Source organism: Dendropsophus ebraccatus, chromosome 3 (genome assembly GCF_027789765.1).
Source record: "Dendropsophus ebraccatus isolate aDenEbr1 chromosome 3, aDenEbr1.pat, whole genome shotgun sequence".
Lineage (NCBI taxonomy): Eukaryota > Metazoa > Chordata > Amphibia > Anura > Hylidae > Dendropsophus > Dendropsophus ebraccatus.
Window position 1 is genome coordinate 41,384,294 of NC_091456.1, and position 16,185 is coordinate 41,400,478.

General features: G+C 45.9%; 1 protein-coding gene across 1 annotated transcript; it reads right to left on the reverse strand.

Annotated features, from left to right (window-relative positions):
* Nucleotides 1-9,811: 9,811 nt before the first annotated feature.
* LOC138787051 (taste receptor type 2 member 40-like) lies at nucleotides 9,812-10,798 on the reverse strand. Its single transcript, XM_069964161.1, has one exon. The coding sequence runs from the start codon at nucleotides 10,796-10,798 to the stop codon at nucleotides 9,812-9,814; it is 987 nt and encodes a 328-aa protein (XP_069820262.1).
* Nucleotides 10,799-16,185: the final 5,387 nt, after the last annotated feature.

Below are 16,185 nucleotides of genomic sequence, written 5' to 3' on the forward strand. Positions count from 1 at the left end.
TTCAAGAACAATTACATCAATATAAAAAAAAAATAAGACAATACATATAGACATATTTGATTTCCCTGTAATCGTGGCTACCTATAAATAACATGTTATTTCAGCTGCACAATACATGCCATCAATTTCAAATGCAAAGTAGCAATATATATATATATATTTTTTTAAATCTCCAGAAAAAACTTTGGTAAAATTTGATTACAGTTACATTAAAGTTATAAATTGCTCAAATTTGTTGAAAAAAAAAAAAATTCAAAGAGGTTGTGCCAGCCTAATGCACAGACACCCTAGGCCACAGCCGTTTGACACAGGGCTGCAAGTTTGAAAGTTGTTTTTTAGGGCAATAACTGCATCACCTGCTGAACGGACCCCAGGATAGATCTTGGATTAAAAGCAGCTATCTGAAGGTACAAGTGGTTTGGGGGGGGGTTCAGATTGTGTGTACAAAGTCACTTTAACGGGGTACGCCAGCAAAAAGCCTTTTCTCAGTAATTGAAACACATTACAAAGTTATATAACTTTGTAATATGCTTCAATCACCTATCTGTCCCCCTTCCCTATCTTTTCCCCCTCAAATCCCCCCACCAGGAAGTGAAGTAAACTCATTCTTACCTAATGACTGTTGACCCCAGGCTGTTCTGTGGCAGCCATTTTGTGACAATGACATCATCATGACGGAGGTGGGTCTTAGCCCTGTTAAGCCAACCTCCCTTTGTCACATGACTCAGGTTGCTCAGCTCTGATTGGCTGAACAAGAGTCAGTTAGACATCACAGGAGACAAAGTGCATCATGGGAAAGCCCAAACCAGGAAGTGAAGAAAAAAATAAAGACACCAACTGGAGCTTCAAGGACCTGCAAACAGTGGGAAATTCAAACAGAGAGACAGACTCAGAAGGGATGGTAAGTGTAAAAACTATGTTTATGATTATTTGATTGTTTTTTTTTTATCAGCGCCGGAGTACCCCTTTAAGGCCCAAAACCAAACTTGTCCTGAAGGTGTTACAGTAGGGCTGGGCGATATGGCCAAAAAATAAAATCTCGATTTTTTACAAATTTTGGATTTAAATCTCGATTTTTTTTTCTTTTTGCTACATAAACAGGACATTTTTCTCCCTGCAGCATTAGATACTATCTTAATTACGTTTGAGACAACGGTATTGCTTCCTAGTGTGACAGTGCTCCCCCTGTGCCCCCATGTAGTAGACAAGCCCATTGTGTGCCCCATATAAGTAGTTTTCCCAAATATGTGCCCTATGTACTCTATGCCCCCATATAGTATAGGAGATCTTCTTTGTGCCTCCATCTAGGTAGGGAGAAGTAGTGGGGGTATAGTGGATAAGTGGTGTAGTAGTACAGGTAAACATGAGGAGTGTGGTGGTAGTAGTACAGTTATAGATGAGGGGTGTAGTTGTAGTTCAGGTATAGAGGAGGGGTGCAGTAGTAGTACAGGTAAAGATGAGGAGTGTAGTAGCACAGGTATAGAAGAGGGGTGTAGTAGTAGTAGTAGTAGTACAGGTATAGATGAGGGGTGTAGTAGTACAGGTATAGAGGAGGGGTGTAGTAGTAGTACAGGTATAGAGGAGGGGTGTAGTAGTAGTACAGGTATAGATGAGGGGTGTAGTAGTAGTAGTACAGGTATAGATGAGGGGTGTAGTAGTACAGGTATAGAGGAGGGGTGTAGTAGTAGTACAGGTATAGAGGAGGGGTGTAGTAGTAGTACAGGTATAGAGGAGGGGTGTAGTAGTAGTACAGGTATAGATGATGGGTGTAGTAGTAGTACAGGAATAGATGAGGGGGGCTAGGGCAGCTGAGGGTGACTGGGGGGGACTGAGTGGGACTGGGGTGACTGAGGGGTTATAAGGAAGACTAGGGGTGACTGAGGGGGTATGGTTCAGACTGAAGGTATGGGGCAGACTGGGGGGTCACTAAGGGGGTATGGGGCAGACTGGGGGTCACTGAGGGGGTATGGAGCAGACTGGGGGTCACTGAGGGGGTATGGAGCAGACTGGGGGTCAACTGAGGGGGTATAGAGCAGACTGGGGGTATGGAGCAGACTGGGGGTCACTGAGGGGGTATGGGGCAGACTGGGGGTCACTGAGGGGGCATGGGGCAGACTGGGGGTATGGGGGTGACTGAGGGGGCATAGGGCAGACTGGGGGTCACTGAGGGGGCATGGAGCAGACTGGGGGTCACTGAGGGGGCATGGGGCAGACTGGGAGTCACTGAGGGGGTATGCGGGCCTAAGGCAGGCACGGTAAAGTGTCGGGTTCAGAGAGAGTTGCAGGACGGAGAGGTGCAGGGCCGCCAGTCAGGAGAGATGCGGCACCGGCGGCTCCAGCTTCTTCACAGATTCGCGGCTGACCTGTCCCCGCCCCTTACATGGCAGAGCCGCGCTGAGCTGCGTCCGCTCGCTTCCTGGGACACGTGCAGGTCCCCGGTCTGTGGAGGAGGCACCAGGGATTGCAGCAGAAGGAGATAGTGTCGCTGCCCGCTGTACAGCTTCAGGACCCGCAGCAGCGCTATCTCCTTCTGCTGCAATCCCTGACGCCTCCTCCACAGACCGGGGACCTGCACATGTGCCAGGAAGAGAGCAGGACGCAGCTCAGCGCGGCTCTGCCGTGTAAGGGGCGGGGACAGGTCAGCCGCGGTTCTGTGAAAAGGCTGGAGCCGCCGGTGCCACATCTCTCCTGACTGGCGGCCCTGCACCTCACCGTCCTGCAACTCTCTCCGGACCCGACACTTTACCACGCCCCTGCACCGCTCTGCCCGCAATGATTTTTTGTGAAAATCAAATTAACGATTTTCACAAAAAATCAAATCGATTGTAACTGTCTGGGCGAATTAATCGAATTAATTCGATTAATCGCCCAGCCCTATGTTACAATATGATAACAATGATATTAAAGGGGGTTATGCAACCGTTTAACAGTATATTTGTTAACGTCAGGTATGGCAAAGGCAGTCTGACAAGACACAAACAGTAAGTCCTAAGCTGACCTCACCCACTTTCCCTGCCTACTTGCCACAAGACTAGGTGACTGCGGACAACCACGAAGGCGTTCCCTACTCTCAATATGTGGACCACAAAGCACGGACAGACAAACAAACAAAATAAGGAGTGTCAGACAAACCAGATCAGCAACAGTTGGGCGGCGTAGTACAAAACAGTAAGCAGGAGAATAGTCGAAGTCTGGTCCAGAAGGTCAGAAACACAGAGAACAGAGTAAATGAACAAGGAGCTAAGCAGACAAGTGAACTCTAATGGTACAAACACACATGACGTTTACGCAGCGAGTTTCTGCTGCATATTCGCAGTGAAACTCGCTGCGTATCCCGTCCCTGTGTAGTCAATGGCAAGCAAAATTGCAGCAGGGATGAATATCCCTGCTGCGAGTTTGTCTGCAGCCCGCCCTTTTACCCCCCCGGCGGCCGGAGTGTATACTTTACCTGATCCCGGCTCCGGCAGTTCCTTCAGCTGTCTGCAGCAAGCCGGAGCGGGGACCAGGTAAAGTATATGCTCCAGCCAGCTGCCGCCTGCAGCCTCCTTAACACATCCTGCAGCCCCGACAGCCCTGACGTCCCCACAGACGAATTTTCCGTATATATTGTTCCGTCTAAACGCTGATCGTTATAAAAAAATAATTACTTAGAAATCGTTAATCATACGATCGGGCGAATTATCGTTCCGTGTAAACGCAGCATTAGTTCGCACAATGTTATTTTTTTTGTTGAAAAAACCAACACCCATTGCAATAAAATCAACGTCCGTTCTTTTCTGCAGAGGCGGCATTGCATTGAATTCAATGCAATGCCGCTACAGTGTTCCGACATTGTTATTTTAACGTTGGTTCGTTAGAAGGAGCATTAAAAAATGGAGATGCCTATTATTTACGGACGCTGTATGCCGAAGTGTCCGGGAAAAATAGCTGTTCACACGATGTAAAGTGCGGCCTGCAGCAGTATCGGCTGCAGGAACGTGCCATTCCACTACGGAATCCGTGCGGATAAATTCAGGCAGATTCCACTGCTCGTATCCGCTCACGGCAGCGCGCATCTCCGCCTATCCCATAAATACCATTCTATGGCTGGGCGAATTCTGCCGTTTGCTGAAAGAATTGATATGTCATATGCCCGCCCATAGAATTATGGGAGAGGCAGAGATGCGTGCTGCCATGAGCACATACAAGCAATGGAATTCATCGGAACTTATCCGCGCGGATTCCGTAGTGTGAATCCACCCTTATACTAAGTGTGCACATAGACTAATAGTGAGATGTTTAAAAAAAAAAAAGAACAATAAGACAGTCACTTTGCTTATGTTTTCTAGCGCAAATTTAGGAGCTGTTGCTTGTAAAGAAAAACAAAACAAAAAATAAAAACATTGGCGCTTGGTAAATGATAATGGATCCTTGTAGAAATGGAAGGGACAGAACATATAACATAATATTCTGGAAAAATTTATAGGAAAATAATAAGAATATATGAGTGAACATGTCAATAATCCTGGCATTTTGATATATAAAAGGGGAAATAAATCTGTTACATGAGCTTTTTTACTTACCTTTTCTGCTTATTTGTTGGAAATATCACAGCTTTCCGGAAGGTGATAATAGACTCCAGTGTTGGTTTGATCTTTTTAGCTTTCTTTGCACTTTTGTCACTACAAGACATCTACTGTAATGCTTTGTTTAAGCTTATTGTTAACATAACTTATTGTAGAAAACTTGTGAGGGCTCAGTAATAAGTCCGACAGCCAATACTGAGGAGATTATGTGTATCCCAATACTTCTCTTGGTGAATAAGTGGTTGAAAATGTAAAACTGTTAAAATAATATTTTCTACAATGATGCACCTGAATTTCAAATATAATAGAAAGCTATAGTAAACTTAAAGTGTATCACCCTCCTTGTGTGTGAGTACATATCCAGTGACTATCTGACCTTCTCCTACCAGGAAGACCTTTTATTCCCCTGCACTCAGAAGATAATTATTAAGAGTGTCAGCGCTCCAGGGATAATTACATCTCTCAATGTTTGTTATTCCCAGAACTATTGAAAATTATGTGTCAGGGCCCCGGTGGACAAAAAGACACAGGACAAGTAGGCCCTATGGCTAGCACTCCCCACACTGTCCCTACCTACTTGCAGAGCATGTCCTAAATGACCATCCACAACTGGGCGAGAGTCCCTGCTCTAAAATAAGTGAAAAACAGACAAAACAGGACATAGAATAGATAGGTCAAACTGGGCGAGGTAAATACCAGGCGAGCAATGTACGAAAGCCAGAGATACCGACAAGGTAAATGGAGAACGAAGGCCAGAGAGAGTAGCGAGATGAACACGGGAAATAACAAATGCAGGACCAAGGTACAAGGAAAATAAAAGCAAAAGACTGTAATAAGGTAAACTGAGGACAAAGCAAGGTGCAGAATCAAAAAGACAAAGAATAGTAACAAAACAAGCAAGGGGTCAGGAAAGCAGAAACACAGGGAGATTTATCAAACATGGTGTAAAGTGAAACTGGTTCAGTTGCCACTAGCAACCAATCAGATTCCACCTTTCATTTCTCACAGACTGAAAAATGAAAATGAAAGGTGGAATCTGATTGGTTGCTAGGGGCAACTGAGCCAGTTTTACTTTACACCATGTTTGATAAATTTCCCCTATAGAGTGCAAGGTAAGAAGCTGGGTCAAACTGAACAGACGAGCTCCACAAAGCTATCAAGAGCCCAGACTGAAGGGAGAGAGATAAGGGAAACTTATGCTGCGTTTACACGTAACGAATATCGTGCGAATTTGCGCGATAACGATCGAATTCGAACGATAATCGTATGTGTAAACGCAGCGAACGATCAAACGACGAACGAGAAATCGTTCGTTTTGATCTTTCAACATGTCATCAAATCGTCGTTCGTCGTTCGCAAAAAATTCGCCGATCGTTCCGTGTAAACAGTCATCGCACGATAGTCCGGCCGCCCGCAGCCCCGCCCGCCCCCCCTGCGCCAGCTCGATCGCCACCCCCGCCGCCGCCGCTCCGATCACCCCCCGGTGCCGCCGCTCCGGTCGCGACATCCCCGGCTCTGCTCTTCAGTGCACTGATTGGCTGAAGAGGGGAGCATTGAATTTCAAACGCCTCCTCTTCAGCCAATCAGTGCTCCTCTTCAGCACTGATTGGCTGAATAGGAGCCGTTTGAAATTCCCGACTCCCCTCTTCAGCCAATCAATGCAAGGCAGCACTGATTGGCTGAAGAGGAGCCGTTTGAAATTCCCGGCTCCCCTCTTCAGCCAATCAATGCACTGAAGAGGGGAGTCGGGGATTTCAAACGGCTCCTCTTCAGCCAATCAGTGCTGCCTTGCATTGATTGGCTGAAGAGGGGAGCCGGGAATTTCAAACGGCTCCTCTTCAGCCAATCAGTGCTGCCTTGCACTGATTGGCTGAAGAGGGGAGCCGGGAATTTCAAACGGCTCCTCTTCAGCCAATCAGTGCTGCCTTGCATTGATTGGCTGAAGAGGGGAGCCGGGAATTTCAAACGGCTCCTCTTCAGCCAATCAGTGCTGCCTTGCATTGATTGGCTGAAGAGGGGAGCCGGGAATTTCAAACGGCTCCTCTTCAGCCAATCAGTGCACTGAAGAGCGGAGCCGGGGATGTGGGAAGACCTGCTGCGCGGAGCAGGTAACGTATGCTCGCGGCGGGGGCGACCGGAGCGGCGGCGGGAGGGGCGATTAAAGCGGCAGCGGGGGTGGCGATCAGAGCGGCGCGGCGGCGGGGGGGTTGACCGGAGCGGCGGCGGGGGTGGCGATCAGAGCGGCGGCGGGGGTGGCGATCGAGCCGGCGCAGGGGGCTGTGGATGACCGGGGGGGCGGGCTGCGGGCACGCGATCGCAAAACGATATTTCCGAACGATATATCGTACCGTCTAAACGCTGATCGTTATGAAAAAAAAAATCGTTACTCCGACATCGTTAATCATACGATCGAGCCAATTATCATTTCGTGTAAACGCACCATAAGTCCCGAACACAAAGATCATAGGTTCAGGCAGAGAAACACAGAGGTGAAGAGACCTGTCTATTAAAACACAGCAGACCCAATTAGCAACAAAGCAAGAGCAAAAGGCCCTATTCCACGGGCCGACTGACAGGAGCAAGTGAGCGCTATTAGCGCTCGTTTGCTCCTCGCTCCCCGCTCAATGCCGGTGAGTCCGAGGGGGCGCCGCGGGGAGGTGTGGGGGGGCTGCCCAGGTGATCACTAGATCGTCTGGGCAGCCCACAGCATACAGCAGCGGTCTGCTGCCGCCGCTCCTATTGCACGGAGTGACGACAGCAGATTGCTGCTGTACGAGTCGTTTGTCTTTCAACATGTTCGAAAGAAAAACAATGCAACGATCAGCCGACATAAACGATGTTGGCTAATCTTTGCCTTCTATTCCACGGGACGATTATCGGCCGTAACGGCCGATAATCGTTCCGTGAAATATGACCTAAAGGTAAGTGCAAGGAGAACTAAAAAACCTGGAATTGATAACAAGCAAAGCCAAATGCAGAGGACACAGAAAAACCAGGAACGGAATTTAAGGTCAAAAGTGTAATCTTTGGCGCAAAGGTAGAAACTTTACCCTAGAGGGCGACACTGATGTCTTATCAGGCACAATCATGACATGATGATTAAGGCTGCGTTCACACTACGTATATTTCAGTCAGTATATGTATATTTCAGTCAGTATTGCAACCAACACCAGGAGTGGATTAATCAACAAGGGGTGTGGCTTATTGTGCACGAGGTCTGTGGGTGTGGCTTGTCACCAGGTTTTTTTTCTTCAGAATTTCTTAGTTAGAGTTTTACTTTTATAACAACAAAAAAGGAGCATTACACACTCCAGTATCAGGTCCCTGCATATTACACACTTCAGTAGCAGGTCCCTGTATATTACACACCCCAGTATCAGGTCCCAGTATATTTCACACCCCAGTGTCAGGTCCCCAATATGTTACACATCCTAGTATCAGGTCCCCAGTATATTACACATCCTAGTTTCAGGTCCCTGTATATTACACACCCCAGTATCAGGTCCCAGTATATTACACCCCAGTGTCAGGTCCTCAGTACATTACAAACCCCAGTATCAGGTCCCAGTATATTACACAACCCAGTGTCAGGTCCCAGTATATTAAAACACCCCAGTATCAGGTCCCAGTATATTACACACCCTTGTATCAGGTCCCAGTATATTACACACCCCAGTATCAGGTCCCAGTATATTACACACCCCAGTATCAGGTCCCCGTATATTACACACCCCAGTATCAGGTCCCCGTATATTACACACCCCAGTGTCAGGTCCTGAGTATATTACACACCCCACCTCAGCAGGCTGCGTGACTGACTGTATATACTAGTAGTTTGTGCCCATATGATTCCCTGGTCATTATACTACTACCTCCTCATCATCCTCCTGCCCCTTCATCGTCCTCATACCACTACCCGCTTCATCTGTAAAAAGCTATGTATGGTTCCTCTAGTCCCCCAGCAACTCCTCTTCCTGCTCTGCATGAGTGACATCATGGAATGGGTGTTGTTACATGATGTTTTGTGCTAGTGTTCCCCAACCTGTGGCTCTCCAGCTGCAGAACCACTACAACTCTCAGTAGAGCCAGGGGCTGGGGAATACTGCTCTATAGGATGCAATGACGTGTTCGTATAACTAGAACTTTTATTTTTAACTTATTCTGCAATTTATAAGGATTACACAGCTTTTTTTTCCCATTGAGCAGCCTAAAAATTGTGGAAACTCCTTTATGTGTGCCATGCATGCAAATTACAGTGTGTACAGACATGTACTGTTTCCATTAAAAATTTTTTGCTATGGGGCTCTGTGAATCCTAGCTACGCCCCTGGTCATGGCTCTGGGTCAGCTGTCAGCTGTCAGCTGGTGCAGGCCAGGCAGGTGATAGAGGACTAAGGAAAGAACGGTAGCTGACAGCAGCATGCAAACCAGCCCACTAAACACACTTACAGACACACACAGTACCGCACACACCACACAAACATTGGCCCACCACACACGTATACACAAGGGGGCAGGGAATGGGCGGGGCCTCTACTTAGCTCCAGCTCTTGCTGTTTGGTAAAAAGTGGAAGACACAGTGAAATGCTGCGACTGCTTTAGCTACTACTGCTTGGGGGGGAGCTTCCCAGGACATGGTTTTACCGGGACTGGCTCCTCAAAATTGGACAGTCCTGGCAAAACCGGGACTGTTGACAACTATGTACTGTGTACTTTAATACATTGGGGGGAAATTATAAACATGGTGTAAAGTGAAACTGGCCCAGTTGCCCCTTGCAACCAATCATATTCCACCTTTCATTTTCCAAAGAGTCTGTGAGGAATGAAAGGTGGAATCTGATTGGTTGCTAGGGGCAACTGAGCCAGTTTCACTTTACACCATGTTTGATAAATCTCCCCCATTTTGTTGGACACTCACTTGTTTATGTTATACTTGTTTCCCCCTTGTGTAAAATTGTGTATTTCCCTTTTGCCTTCAGCCTCAAACTCCAGTCCATTAAAAAGGTACCTGTCCAAAAGTATACCATCTCAATTACAGAAAACACCACACAAAAAAGCATGGGACATCATTAATGTGATTTACTTACAATAGATCGCATAAACAATCATAAGAAATAAAAAATATAATAAAATAAAATAACAACATAATATCCATAAAATAACAATTCAGATGGTATGGCCCATCTTTATTCACTGGGTATGTAATACCCACAGACACTTTAAACGGCGTGCAAAAAGGAGCAATAGTCAGTTTGCTGGCAAGTTCACCGTTTTCTTCTTTCTCAGCTTGATGAAAAGCACTGTTGGTGTCTTGGGTTTTTCTTTGCTGGTGCCTCCAACACAATGGAATAAACTCAGAGATGCTTGTTTTAATTTTGGACTTCCAAAAATGAGAACGATTGACTGGGCTGGTGAATAGCCATAGATTACGAACAAACAGACACAGAATCCCGGGCTTTTGTAATCGAAGATGTTTGTAAAGAGAAAAACTTCCGATACATAAAATGATGTATAAAGGAAAAGAAGACGGCTTATTGTCCTTGCAGCTCGTGCTCGACCTTCTGCACGAGCGCTGAGTTCTCCCTTTGCATTTTTATCTGAAATGTGAGTACGTGACACGAGAGACTTGATGATCAGACTATTGGTAAAACCCACCAATGCCAATGGAATAGAACAACTAATGAGGATACTGGGTAGTGGATAGGCAGCATTCAGGTCAATAAAAGAGACTTCGGCACTTGCATTTGTGGACATGTTAACATTTAGAGGGTCTGATTGGAAATTCCAGTATGCAGGGATGCCTGTAGCCACTGATATAATAATTGAGGCCATTATCAGCCATGGAACTAACTGAGCAGCTGCAAGTTTTAGTCGGATTAGAAATGGATGAGTGGCTATAACAATCTGCAAGTAGTAATTGAGCGAAAGGCAAACTGTGAACCAGAAGCTGCAGTAGATCGGGAGCATTAGAAGTGAGTTGGATACAATGTAGACATAATATGTGAAATAGATATCAGCACACACAAAGCTCATATAATCATTAAATATCATGACAAGCTGAAAGAAAATGTTGGACACACATAGAGTTACTACAATGACATCAGATGGACTGAGGCTCTTAGACGTTGCTCTGTCCATAAGATTGACAGCTATGATGAAGGAATTGGTGAGCACCGCCATCACGGTGCTGGCGGCCAAAACAATCATGGAAACAAGAATAAATACAGGAAGCATCAGAGATGATTTTAAAAGGCAGAAAGCAAGACGACGGCCCACAGTTCACTTCAATGAAATGCGTGTTACACCCACTGGTGAACACAAATATTTTTTATACCGGCAGGTTACAAACAAAGTGTATTTTTCCATTTACACCTGTTGAGACAAAAAAGACAAGCAGTAAAATGTTATTTAACGATTGTTCTCTTTTTTATTCTTAGCTTGCTTTCATGTCATTTTAAAGAAAAGATACAAAAGTACAGATAGTGTTTTTTAAAGGAGAAGTCCGGCCTTTTTGAAAATCAGGCAGGGGCAGGGGGGAAATTTGAAAACAAGTACGAACTTACCTCTCCCTGTGCCTGCAGTGATCAGTGGGACTGGCCTTGGGACCCCCGTCTGTCTCCGGAATCTCCTCTGTTGCCAACGTCACAACTCGGCTGATGGACAGCCAGTCAGTCCCAGGGTCGGTCCCATCACTCATCGTGGGCACAGGGAGAGGTAAGTGCACCCTCATTTCCAAATTCCCCCCTGCCGGCTGCTGTATTTTGAAGATGGTCGGGCTTTTCCTTTAAAGTGTCTAAATGTCCTACTATAGTGTATTATGTGCGGTTTGACGAAGGATCACTTGATCTAGTTGTGCTGTGTGTATAGTGTATTGTGCTGTATGTAAAGTTGTTTCCTTTGTATTGTCCCACTACTAGTGTTTCTCTTGTGCATCTGTCCTAAAGTTCGCACTCAGGTTAAGTGGTAGATGAAGTATGCAGTTTGCCCACTAGGTGTTACTGTTATTTGTATGTGTTTCGCATACAAATCGAAGGAAGGTAATGGGTTAATTGTTTTGTAACATGTTTTATGCTGACCACTCTCAGGTTCTCTTCCCTGCTATCCTGTCTAGCCTCTTTCTTACACACACTCTGCCCCACCACTCACAGGAGGGTTTAGATTTAGCCCCTGTAGAAGGAGTTAGCTTGTGTGGGAGAAAGTGTGAACAGATGCAGGAGAGATAAGCTCTCACTATGAGTTCTCCTATACGAACAACTACATTTACTATGCAGTGCTAAGCTAAAGTAGGGAAGAGTAGCCTACGTCAGGAACTCCTCATAAAAGTGCAGGACAGACTCCTAAAACAATAGGAGCTGATCCCAGTAGGGCAAAGCTACCATATTAAGAAGGTCTACGTATCCTACTGCGCAGTGCAGGTTGACTGAAAAAACTCGGGCTCCTCGCTACACCCAGATAACCAACGACTGGGCTTGTGCTACCCACCTGGGATGGGTTCTACGATACCAGGGGGCAGAAGGTGGTCAAACTTAGTCAAAATGTGAGTACAAGGTCTACATTGGTCAAGGGCTCCTCGTCTCCTCTGGCAAACTACTCTCTTCTTCTCTCTGCCTCTACAAAGCACTACTTCTTCTACTCAAGCCTCTACTCTTTCCAAGCACCTACTTCAACCACTAATTCAGCACTCTGTGTCTGTGTCAAGATTATTACCGTTTACAGAGCGTGTACTGTTATTTTGCCAAAGTTCCACAGTAAATTGTTTTATTTTTATATCAAACGCACAGGACTCTGTCTACCTCTGTTCGCACCGCACACCTTGGCTTATTTTTCCCCTTCTCTGTAGGTGGCGGTACCGACACCCCAGGTGGGTCAGTTACCACTCCAGGTTGCTGTGACAACAGCCCAAGGGACCCGCAACAAACCTGGAAGGTTACCGACCATTTGAAGACGTAAACCGGCCATATACAAAGCAGGTACCAACATCACACCTTAGTGCTACCACAGCACTGGCGTCACGACAAACAACAGTAACTGGCCGAGTACCACACCTTGTTTTCTAATCTCTTGGTTTTTAAAGTTTAGTGTCTCAATGAGTCTTCAGTCTCAGGGGTCATTCATATGTTTCGTGCACAATCCACAATTACGGACAATGTGCTACAGAATTGTCAGGAGCTCCAAAATAGTTTATAGGTGGGTTCACACGTACAGGATCCACAGCAGATTTGAGGCTGTGTTCAGCTATTTAGAACAAATCTGCTGTGGAACTGCTGTGGATCCACACCATCAAATCCGCTGCGTACGGTACCATAAATGTTTTTTTTTTGCAATTTGTGCAGTTTTCAGAAATATCCTATGTGTGGCCCTAGGGCACTCCTTGCTTCGCACACAGGTTTCAAAATAAAGGACCACCTTGTGGATTTTGGTTCCTTCTTTTTTATTTGGGTGCTTTTATAGGGAATTAAAGTGCAAAACATAAACCCTCAAAAGACCCCATCATGGAAACAACACCCCCAAGGAATTTATACAGGAGGGTAATGAGCTTGACCGCCACAGATATTTTATAGAATTTATTAGTATTGCACTGTAAAAATAACAGAGGAGAAAAAGTACCCCAAAGCACCCCAAAATGTGTTGTGCAGCATGTGTGAGCATGTGTTAGTAAAGCTGGCTGGTCCCTGCCCCTAGCGCAGGTGTGGATTTGTACCTTGTTTTCCCGAAAATAAGACATCCCCTGAAAATAAGACCTATTTGAGGTTTTTCTCAATTGCTAAATATAAGGCCTCCCCCCAAAAGTAAGACCTAGCAAGTTTTTTGTTTGAAAGCATGCCTGCTAAACAGAACACCAGGGCATGCAGCTGGGATTTTTTTTAGCCTGTCACTTGTAAATGTGTAGCAAAGGCATCAAGGGGCCCATTGCCTACCGCCATCCCCATTGTCGCAGATGGAGAGCTGCACACAGTCTGCCATCATCCCGTCGCCTGCCGCCATATGTCCCTGCTGTGCTGTACAAGTGTGCTGTGGTCAGCTCCCCCTGGTAGCCGAAAGCCGCCATACCGTACACTGTGACCCTGCTGTGCATGTGACATGTGAATTCTTCTATATGGAAAAATAAGACACCCCCTGAAAATAAGACCTAGCGCATCTTTGGGAGCAAAAATTTATTTAAGATGCTGTTTTATTTTTGGGGGAACACAGCAAGAATCTGCGCCTGCGCCCTCTCCCTGGCATATGCCAGGGGCGAAACATTGATAAATCCCCTCCTTAGTTTTCTTCATTACACTAGCCATTTAAGTTTCGCAAATGCCCCTATGTCTTAGGATGAAGATGATATACTGTATATGTAACAGAATGGATAAATATGTTTAACAATTGTTCAAATAAAATGTTATGTGAGCTATATTATATGAATACGATTAATCAGAATACTGCTAACAGTTCCCTAAAATTGGTGCAAGAGATTATAGAATAAAAGAAGACTAAGTAAATTAGGAACCAGTGTTAAGAAATGTAACCCTCTAGGATCAGAACATGACCTCTAGGGAAATAAAAGAGGGCCATAATAATGAAGGAAGGACTAGGAACCATTAAAATAAGTCAGTTGTTAAAGGGGTAGTGCGGGGGCCACACAAAAAAGAAACAAACACAGACACACACATAAAATATACTTACCATCCCACTGGTGACGATCGCCGTTCGAATTTCCCGCCAGCCGCTTCCCCGCCATCTTTGTCCACCGTCCTCGCTTCCGGGTCCGGGTGCAGTCAATGGCAGAGATAGGGCTGAGCAAGCTGGAAGCCATGTGATGCGCTCCAGCCAATGAAAACGCTGGTGGTCCGCATGTGCACCAGCAGCCTTTTCTTCTCCCGTTCCCGCCAAAGAGGAAGGAGATAAGGACCGCCCCCTACTGTGACTACATCAATCCACAATGGCGCCCGTAAGAAGAGGACGGGGTCGACAGTGATTTGGTATGTATACTTCATTTAACTTCCGGGGGGTGGGGGTGGGAAGGGGGGGAACGGGGCCAGGCCGCTTAATAACACACACATTAAACAGTTATATAACTTTGTAATGTGTGTTAATTAAGCGGAAAAACGAGAACGCCGCACTACCACTTTAACAGCAAATACGACAAAAACTAAAAAAAGTTAAAAAGTAAGTGTGAATGTCAATGTAAATACAAACGCTAAGACACCAGTGAGGAAAGTGGAATCATGCACTGAACAAATACAAATGTACGCCCTTTCCAAACACGCAGTATAGATTTACAAGATTACTTTGTTATAACCAAAAAGAATCCGTCTGTCCATCCCACTTTAGGCTGGGTTTAAAGGGGTTATCCAGTGCTATAAAAACATGGCCACTTTCTTTCAGAGACAACACGACTCTTGTCTCCAGTTCAGGTGCGGTTTGCAATTAAGCTCCATTCACTTCAATGGAACTAAGCAGCAAAACCTTTCTAAGCTGGAGACAAGAGTGGGGCTGTCTCTGGAAGAAAGTGGCCATGTTTTTGTAGCGCTGGATAACCCCTTTAAACATATGTCTTCAGATTAGAATTAGAGATGAGCGAAACTCGAGCATGCTTGAGTCCATCCGAACCCGATTGTTTGGCATTTGATTAGCTGGGGCTGCTGAAGTTGGATAACCATGTGGAAAACATGGATACAGCCAATGACTATATCCATGTTTTCCAGACAACCTTAGAGCTTTATCCAAGTTCAGCAGCCACCGCTAATCAAATACCAAACGATCGGGTTTGGATGGACTCGAGCATGCTCGAGGTTCGCTCATCTCTAATTAGAATACAAACGCAATGTAAACTATACCCCTATTTGATCCCCATAGCTGTACAATGTAACTTTGTGGAGATATTGGGGTTGGGGTGTGGTCTTCACTGCATTCGGAACACATTCAGAAGGCATATGTGGAAACCCAACGTTGTTGGCCCATTCAACCTATTAACAGACCAAAATTCCTCTTCAAGACAGATGACGTAACGGTGAGTCATGACAGATGACGTAACGGTGAGTCATGACAAGCTGGTCCTTAAAGGGGTACTCCAGCGGCGGGCTATTTTGGGATCTTGCCAGGGAGGAGGTGGCTGAGAGAAAAGACGTCCACTCACCTCCCCGGATCCAGTGGCGGGTCCCATATGGCGGCGCTCCGGTCCCCAGTTCCCAGCCGCTTCCTGATGTCTGACGCGGGCTTGAGACGTGACGTCTCAAGTCTGCTCAGCCAGTCAGTGACTGAGGCGGGATCTGAGCGGACTTGAAACGGATCCCCCCCCACTGGAGTACCCCTTTAACGCATCATGATGTATGGGAATTCCATAATTCGCAGCAACTCTATGAAGTGAGCTCAAGAGGACTGGCTGTGTCTGCCATTAACCCCTTAAATGCTGTGATCATGGTATCGCTGCATACGTATTTGTCCAATCTGTTAAAATGTAATGTTACTTATCCTGCATGGTAAATTACGTGAGTCGGAAATGCCAGAATTGCAGATTTTTTTGTCAGATCGAACATTTATAAAAAAAAATATCAAAAAGCCCCAGCTACACCAAAGTGGAACTGTTCAAAGCTACAGGTCATGGCACAAATAAGCAGCCCCCAAACAGCCCCATTGAT